Below are 8,919 nucleotides of genomic sequence, written 5' to 3'. Positions count from 1 at the left end.
ATTCCCATCACGATTATTACTATTACTAATGCCAACGTTGTAAATGCTACATACCACTGATTAATGATAGTAATTATCATTATTAGATAGGACTTTCTCAATATTGTTCCTTTCTTTGATAGAATACCATACCCGAAAGATAATTAATCATAAAGCCAAGCACAGAACCAAAGCACTTTTAAAAAGAGAAGAGAGATTGAAAAAAACGTAGGAATTCAGAGCGAGAAATCGCCTTGCTAAAAACGTTTCTAAATATCCAAGGAATGCTCGTCTTCGCCCAACGTTTCCGCTCGTGAAAACGCAAACCAGGTGTTCCACCAGCCTCCTGCAGGACCGAACCACAACACAGCCACAAGTGACGATGTGGCCCAAGCAGGTTTGAGCGTGCCACGGTTTGGGTAACCGGTGCGTCTCTCTCTCTCTCTCTCTCTCTCTCTCTCGGGGTCATCTTCCACTGCTCTATTTTTTTACGCGACCACGCCGGTTGGCGCGCCTTCTAGGTTTTTTTCTCTCCTTTTGGGGAGTAAGGTGGCTTGCTCCGAAAGGTTGAAAGAACAAGTGATGTCAGGGCACGGGAGGGGTCCCCCTATAGTAACCGGACGGGTGAGGTCTTGCATCGTCCAGCGTTTTTCATCCCAGAAAGGGCTGGCGTGTTCTTGACGGGGGGAGAAAGAGAGAAGGGGAGGTTTTTTGGCGGTTCCCTGCCGATCACTGGAAGTGTTACTGGGTCACCCGGTGATCTCCGAGATGGGTATATAACGACAATCTTGGCTTCTTGGCAGTCAGTGTGTGTGTAGATCCAATAGAACTCCCGATATCCACCGGTATCTCCGAGGGAGTCGACGAACCTTACTTGCTCATAATGTGGACGAAGGTACGAGTTCAACCGACGAGTAGACTTCCAAGTCTAAATTGGCCTAACTTCACTGTTTTCCTCTTGTGATTGTGAATAGAGAAGCCAAAGGCTTCTCTTCTACTTGTGTTTTGAAGTGGTGTTCTGTGCAGTGCTCTCACAGTCGTGTTTACAACAAGTCAGAACACGTGACTACCCAGACTAGGGGGCGTTCCTTGCCATTCTAAATACCATAAATATCTTTGAATTAGCAACTAAAAGGACCTAATTTTCTTATCAAGTTAAGAACCGGGCTTTTATGAAGTTAAAAATATACTGATACTACATTTGACGGAGGACAATAACTATCAATGTGTTAACCCTGAAACTTACTAAATATGTCTTAGCCTTTGCTGGACTATAATCTGTTTTTATCGAAGACCAAGACGATAACTTTTTATCACGGTGGACAATATTTCATTTGTATGTGTTAGTAATCTGTTATTTTACCTATATCTTATACGTAAGCATACAAATACAATCACTGATAAGTACATACATCCGGACACACACACGTGTACATGTAATAAAGACATATATATATATATATATATATATATATATATATATATATATATGTGTGTGTGTGTGTGTGTGTGTGTGTACATACACATTATATATCTATAAATAATACTTATATAATACGAAAACATTCTACGTAAATTTATATATACACTTGAATAAATAAATTTATATATATGTACATATATGCTGTATGTATGTATGTATATATGCATGTATATATGTATGTATGTGTATATATATATATATATATATATATATATAATGTGTGTGTGTGTGTGTGTTTGTTAAATACACCCCGACATACACGTAATAATCATTTTTCTATCTTTGCTTTCAAATCCCTCGTTCATACGTATTCATAAAATGATAAAAACACAAATGTTCTCCTTATACTATACAATATTGAAAGGGGACGAAATACAATCTAACATAATTATTAAATTAATTCTTCAAAGACCCTAATGAAAATAAATATATTAAACAAAGGGTTAATTGTTAAAATCAATTAGTTATACATTGTAAAGAATTATTATACTTAATAAATCATCAGGAAGTTCATTTCCCAATTGTATTTATTCGTAAGTTGTTGAAATACTGATTTTCTATAATAAATCAGCGTTGTTCGATTCAAATTTCAACTTAGCTATAAAATTGTCTCTATTTAGAAACCATTAATCTTTTTTACCAATAGGAAAAAGGGGTAAAATAATTCAGGCAAACTTAAGTATATTTTGCAATATTCAATGAATAAAAAAAATAATCTTTTTTTCAATACGAAAAAGGAATAAAATAATTCAGGCAAACTTAAGTATACTTTGAAAAATTCGTTGAATATAAAAAATTAATCTTTTTTTATCAATACAAAAAACGAGTAAAATAATTCTGGCAAAATTAAGTATATTTTGCAATATTCGTTGAATAATAAAAAAGACATCTCCCTTCCATTAATCCAACTTTTATCAAACATGGGGAGATGAGACATAACTTCATTTTCTTATTTCATATTAAATTCTAATTTTTTTCCTTAATACAAATAACATAAGTTGAAAATGAGAATATTATAATAATCAATCAAAGAAATCTCCTTATTTCTTGATTTCATGACAGTCAATTCTGCCATCATTTAATCCTACTTCATTGTATTGTTTTATGAACTCACCCGCCTGTATGATTTACTTTATACATTTCTCGTCTAAATTCAATCTTTGCAGGGATACTGTATACAAAAAAAAAAAAAAAGGTTAAGCAATCTCAAAAGTTAGAACGGATTTGTGGCTTAATATGTTTAATATTACTCAATTATAATCTTTTTTATTAGTATATGAAGAATTCATGAAATGATACCAAAAAGGCCTATGATTTCACCATATGGATAAAAATAATAAAGCGTCCATTGGTAATTTTAGAACTAAATTCCGATCTATGATCTGAAATAAAAGCATGGGGAGATTTTAAGAAAAGAGATCCCGTTTCTTTTAATGAATCATGTAGAATACTGGTGTATATCACTCCCAAATTAAAAAAAAAAAAGTATATTTATTTAACATACACATAAGTTGGAAACACTAATATGAAGAGGAAAATTGTCTGTTCAATCATGGCGTGTGACAGAAGGAATTTTAAAGCAACAATCTCTCTCTCTCTCTCTCTCTCTCTCTCTCTCTCTCTCTCTCTCTCTCTCTCTCTCTCTCTCTCTCAATGATATTGGCAACATCAGTATATGCCATAAATAATTAGCTCAGATGGTAGCACTAACTGGAGTAATTGCTTTTGGTGTTTCCTGTCGGCATGAGTGTTACAACTTTTGTTTCATCCGTTAATGGTTCTTATTTTCAAATTCACAGGTGGTGTTGGCGGCTCTGGTGCTGGGCGTTGCCAGCAGTGACTCGAGAGGGCGTCGTCAAACTACAGGCTACACTTACCAACAACCTAATGTTGGTGGGCAGGCAGTTCTGGGTTCAGGTGTAAGCGCGGGTTCTGGAGGTGGATCAGCTGGTGGACAAGGTGGTCTAGGCACTGGTGGACAAGGTGGTCTAGGCACTGGTGGACAAGGTGGTCTAGGCACTGGTGGACAAGGTGGTCTAGGCACTGGAGGACAAGCCGCTCTAGGCACTGGTGGACAAGCTGTTCTAGGCACTGGTGGACAAGCTGCTCTAGGCACTGGTGGACAAGCTGCTCTAGGCACTGGTGGATCTGCCGCTCTCGGCACTGCTGGAGGAGTAGTCACACCTTGGCCAGTAAGTGATTGACATTCTTTTTAGAATTGATATCCTTCTTGAATACAATTTATTTTCAAAGTATCACTGCATAGTTATTTGTTTAAAAACATTAGTTTAATTATAAGAGAAAAACCTTGTACAAATATCATTTTATTTGTAGCTTTTAATGGTGCATTTTTTTCTATTCTGCCAACAGCCACTAATGCCTTATCAGTTCGCTTTTGAAGTTAAGGACACAGCATCGAAAAACTACCAAAATCGAGTTGAATTTGTGGAAAATGGAGTCTTGCAGGGAAGCTACAGCCTTCTTGGACCTGATGGTGTTGTGAGAACTTCTATATATTCTGATGATGGAAACTCTGGCTTTAAGGTTTGAGAGTTTTTTTGTCATTGTTTCATAAATATTTTTTTTTCTTTCATTTACACACTCACGTATGCTAATGTTTTTGGGAATAATTCACTGAAGTTCAATATCAATTTTAGATAGTTACATGCATGTAATTTTTGTTGACAGGTGACCCTTCACGAGATTCCAACTGACATTGCTGTAGGATCTGGTTCTTCAGCTAGTTCTGCTTCATCTGCATCAAGCTCCTCAGCAGCTTCAAGCGCTTCTTCGGGATCAAGTACATCATTTGGTGGATTGGGAAGCTCTGGATCAGGATCAGCAGCAACAGGAGCTGCCTCTTCATTTGGTGGATCATCTTCAGCTTCAAGCTCTTCAGCAGCTGCTGGTTCTGGTAGTGGGGCAGCAGGTGCTGCATCATCTGGAAGTAGTGGATTCGGTGCGGGAAGTTCCAGCTCTTCCTCTTCTGCTAGTGCTGCAGGATCAGGAGGATTCTCAGCTGGAGGCTCAGGTGCAGCCTCTGCCTCAGCCGGTGGTAGCGGATTCGGAGGCTTCTCTGCTGGAGGATCAGGAGCTGCTTCTGCCTCAGCTGGTGGTAGTGGATTAGGAGGATTCTCTGCTGGAGGGTCAGGTGCTGCTTCTGCCGCTGCTGGTGGTGCTGGATTTGGAGGATTCTCTGCTGGAGGGTCAGGTGCAGCTTCTGCTGGTACTTCTGGTGCTGGATTTGGAGGACTCTCTGCTGGTGGATCTGGGGCTGCTTCTGCCTCTGCTGGTGGTAGCGGATTAGGAGGATTCTCTGCTGGAGGGTCAGGTGCTGCTTCTGCCGCTGCTGGTGGTGCTGGATTTGGAGGATTCTCTGCTGGTGGATCTGGGGCTGCTTCTGCCTCTGCTGGTGGTAGTGGATTAGGAGGATTCTCTGCTGGAGGGTCAGGTGCAGCTTCTGCTGGTACTTCTGGTGCTGGATTTGGAGGACTCTCTGCTGGTGGATCTGGGGCAGCTTCTGCCTCTGCTGGTGGTAGCGGATTAGGAGGATTCTCTGCTGGAGGGTCAGGTGCTGCTTCTGCCGCTGCTGGTGGTGCTGGATTTGGAGGATTCTCTGCTGGCGGATCTGGGGCTGCTTCTGCCTCTGCTGGTGGTAGTGGATTCGGAGGATTCTCTGCTGGAGGGTCAGGTGCTGCTTCTGCCGCTGCTGGTGGTGCTGGATTTGGAGGATTCTCTGCGGGTGGATCTGGGGCTGCTTCTGCCTCTGCTGGTGGTAGTGGATTAGGAGGATTCTCTGCTGGAGGGTCAGGTGCAGCTTCTGCTGGTACTTCTGGTGCTGGATTTGGAGGACTCTCTGCTGGCGGATCTGGGGCTGCTTCTGCCTCTGCTGGAGGTAGTGGATTAGGAGGATTCTCTGCTGGAGGATCAGGTGCTGCTTCTGCCGCTGCTGGTGGTGCTGGATTTGGAGGATTCTCTGCTGGTGGATCTGGGGCCACTTCTGCCTCTGCTGGTGGTAGTGGAATAGGAGGATTCTCTGCTGGAGGATCAGGTGCTGCTTCTGCAGCTGCTGGTGGTGCTGGATTTGGAGGATTCTCTGCTGGCGGATCTGGGGCCACTTCTGCCTCTGCTGGTGGTAGTGGAATAGGAGGATTCTCTGCTGGAGGAGCAGGTGCTGCATCTGCTTCTGCTGGAGGTAGTGGATTAGGAGGATTTTCTTCTGGAGGATCAGGTGCTGCTTCTGCTGCTTCTGGTGGTACTGGATTTGGAGGTTTCTCTGCTGGAGGATCAGGTGCTGCATCTGCTTCTACTGGTGGTAGCGGATTAGGAGGATTCTCTGCCGGAGGTACAGGATCTTCCGCTACTTCTGCAAGTGCGGGTGGATTTGGAGGCTTCTCTGCTGGAGGCTCAGGCGCTGCATCTGCCTCAGCTGGTGGTAGCGGAATAGGAGGTTTCTCAGCTGGAGGTACAGGTGCTTCTTCAGCTTCTTCAGGTGCAGGTGGATTTGGAGGTTTCACATCTGGTGGCTCAGGAGCAGCTTCTGCATCATCTGGCACTGGAGGATTTGGAGTCTTCTCTACTGGGGGATTAGGATCTGCTTCAGCCTTAACTAGCAGTCCTGGATTTGGAGGTGTTACAGCCGGAGGTGTTGGATCTTCTTCAACCTCTTCTGGTGCAGGCAGTTTTGGAGGATTCTCTGCTGGAGGATCAGGAGCTGCCTCGGCGTCATCTGGTTTCGGTTCTAGCGTAGGAACAGCTGTAGGTGGATCACAAGGATTTGGAAATGTACCAATCTTTGTTATACAATCAAATGCCCTTGGTGCAGGTGCAGGTACAGCCTCTGTAGGAACATCAGGAGGAGGATCTGTTGTCAGTGTTGGTGGAAGCGGTAGTCCTAGTTTTGCAGCTCTTGTAGGAGGCCCTGGAAGTGCCTCAGCTAGTGCCTCTTCTGGTGCTTCTGCTGGTGCCCAAGGAACATCAGGAGGAGGATCTGTTGTCAGTGTTGGTGGAAGCGGTAGTCCTAGTTTTGCAGCTCTTGTAGGAGGCCCTGGAAGTGCCTCAGCTAGTGCCTCTTCTGGTGCTTCTGCTGGTGCCCAAGGAACAGCTGGTGGACAAGTTCCAGTTATTGTTGTTGATCAAAGTTTTCTTGGTGGAGTAGGAAGTGGGGCTGGGGCAGCAAGCGCCGGAGCTAGCTCTACTTCTAGTGCAACTGGTGGATTTTCAACTGGCACAGGATTTGGACAAGGTGCAGGATCTGGTTTTTCTGCAGGCTCTGCTTCTGGAGCATCCAGTGCAGCTGCAGCTTCTTCATCTGCTGCTGGAGGAGGAGCTACCATTATAAAGCGAGGACCTGTTGTAGCTGCTCAGATTGGTGCTCCTGTTAACATAGCCTCTTCAGGTTCAACAGCCTCAGCATCATCAGGTAATACGGGTAGCACTGTTATAACTACATTTGGTGCTCCCGTTACCAGTGCAGGTACCTCTTCTGCAGCATCAGCTAGCTCATCCAGTGCTTCTTCAGGCAGTGCAAGGCCTTTTGCAGCCCCATTAGTCTCTACACAGCAAGTTAGTACCCCAGCAATATCCCAAACAGGAGGTGCATTTAGTGCAGGCTCTTCTGCTGCATCATCTGCAAGTGCTGCTTCATCTGCTTCATCAGCAGCCTCCCCAATTGCACCAATCTCAGTTCCTGTAGCCTCAGCATTAACATCAAGTGCCTCATCAGCAGCTGCAGCTTCTGCTGGTGCATCATCTGGTGCTGCAGCTGGAAGTGGTGGAAATGTACAATTTTCTCTAGGAACTATTCCATCATCTGCATCTTCTTCAGCATCAGGTGCATCATCTGCATCTTCTTCAGCATCAGGTGCATCATCTCTTAGTGCAGGTGTCTCTGGTACTACATTTGGAAGTGGCGGAAATGTACAATTTTCTTCAGGCACTGTTCCATCATCTGCATTATCAGCAGTTAGTACCTCTGGAGCTTCACAAGGTGCCAACATTCAGGGAGTACCTGTACTCCTTTTGAACCAACCTAGTTCAGCTGGAAACCTAGCCAACTTTGCATCAGTTGGTGGTGCTAGGTTCTTTGGAGCAGGCCATCACACAGTACCTGTTGTAACCAGCGGTGTTCATGTAGTACCTAACCCAGGTGCAGCTGTAGCTTTTGGAAGCAGTACTCCATTAGTCCATAGTTCACCCTTGCTACATACATCAGGCCAAGTCCTACATAGTGCTCCAACAGGTCTAGTACTAGGAACACATGGTGGTCATTCCGGTGTTTCAGGTCACAGCCTATTTGTTAACAATCCTGTAGCTCTTGCTCATGTTCCTGGAAATCATATCACCAGTTTTGGGGCCCTCCAAGGCTGAAGAGGTAATCCACAGTAGGATAGCATGGTAAAAAATAACAGAACAGGAAGCCAACTTTGTTTAAACCCAGTTCACTCTCATGATAATTATTCTCTATCCATGATTATACAACGAAAATTTGCAGTTATATATGTAATCATGTGTGGATATATGTGCATAAAGCTCCATGAATGTTGTATCTATTGATATGCGAAGGGGGAGATGAATCTATTATTGGTTTCTCTTCCATTTTCATGATCATTCGTTATATTGCGAACCAGTCAGGTTACTGTGTTAATTGTTTTAAACGTTTATGTAAATATGTGTGTAAAGTGCATTATAGCTTAATATAATAAAGATTATCTTTATGACTCAAACTATTTCCTTCTGTCATTAATCCCTGGAACAACATTTGGCTAAGTTATAGATGTATATGTAGATATTGTATTATGATATCTATTAGCATTAACAGACATCATGATGGTATGTCAATTGCTACCAATTTTCAAATGATATCTTATATATAACCAAAGATCATTTTGAAAAAGAACAAATTATGAAATGATGATGGGTAATGATTGAGAAGTTTCGCTTTAAGACTTGATAAATACTTTACTCTTTTTGTTTATGTAGACATGATGACTACACATCATTTGGAAACGATTTCAGAGAAAAAGAATGTTTATTTAGTCAAAGATGAAAATGAGGAATACATTATCATTATCCTTATTGTCGTCGTATTTATCACTACTTTTGTTATATAAAGTATAATGAGTCAAATAAGTGACTCCTCCCTTATCATACGAATGGACATTTATGTATACGTTCATAGACAAAATAATTTCCAACTTTTTTCGAATACAAAATGAAGAGACAGGCATCAGTGTAATAGAATAAGCTATTCGTCTTTCACAGAAAACTGAAAATTAGAGTAGAGCAAAACTGATATGGATGCAAAAAAATTAGCATAAGTTTTTTTTTTTAATTTCAATGCTAAACCACATTTTTGCATATATGAAATGCAAAGTGCTAAGACCATTGCAATGAGGAACACCAGAGATTACGTCCCTCTAATTACTTGAGTGACCATGAAAAATTATTCGTAGGCT

General features: G+C 42.2%; 1 protein-coding gene across 1 annotated transcript in view; it reads left to right on the top strand.

Moving 5' to 3' along the window:
* Positions 1-740: 740 nt before the first annotated feature.
* The window catches only part of LOC137624418 (fibroin heavy chain-like), a 24,243-nt gene continuing 16,064 nt past the window's right edge, over positions 741-8,919 (top strand). Inside the window, exons 1-4 of the mRNA XM_068355164.1 lie at positions 741-874; positions 3,262-3,654; positions 3,833-4,006; positions 4,151-5,273. Of these exons, the coding sequence (XP_068211265.1) occupies positions 863-874; positions 3,262-3,654; positions 3,833-4,006; positions 4,151-5,273 (1,702 nt within the window). The 5' untranslated portion in view covers positions 741-862. The remainder of the gene's footprint in view (positions 875-3,261; positions 3,655-3,832; positions 4,007-4,150; positions 5,274-8,919) is intronic.

Source organism: Palaemon carinicauda, chromosome 31 (assembly GCF_036898095.1).
Source record: "Palaemon carinicauda isolate YSFRI2023 chromosome 31, ASM3689809v2, whole genome shotgun sequence".
Lineage (NCBI taxonomy): Eukaryota > Metazoa > Arthropoda > Malacostraca > Decapoda > Palaemonidae > Palaemon > Palaemon carinicauda.
Note: the sequence above shows the minus strand (reverse complement) of the source record. Positions and strands in the feature narration are given on the sequence as shown.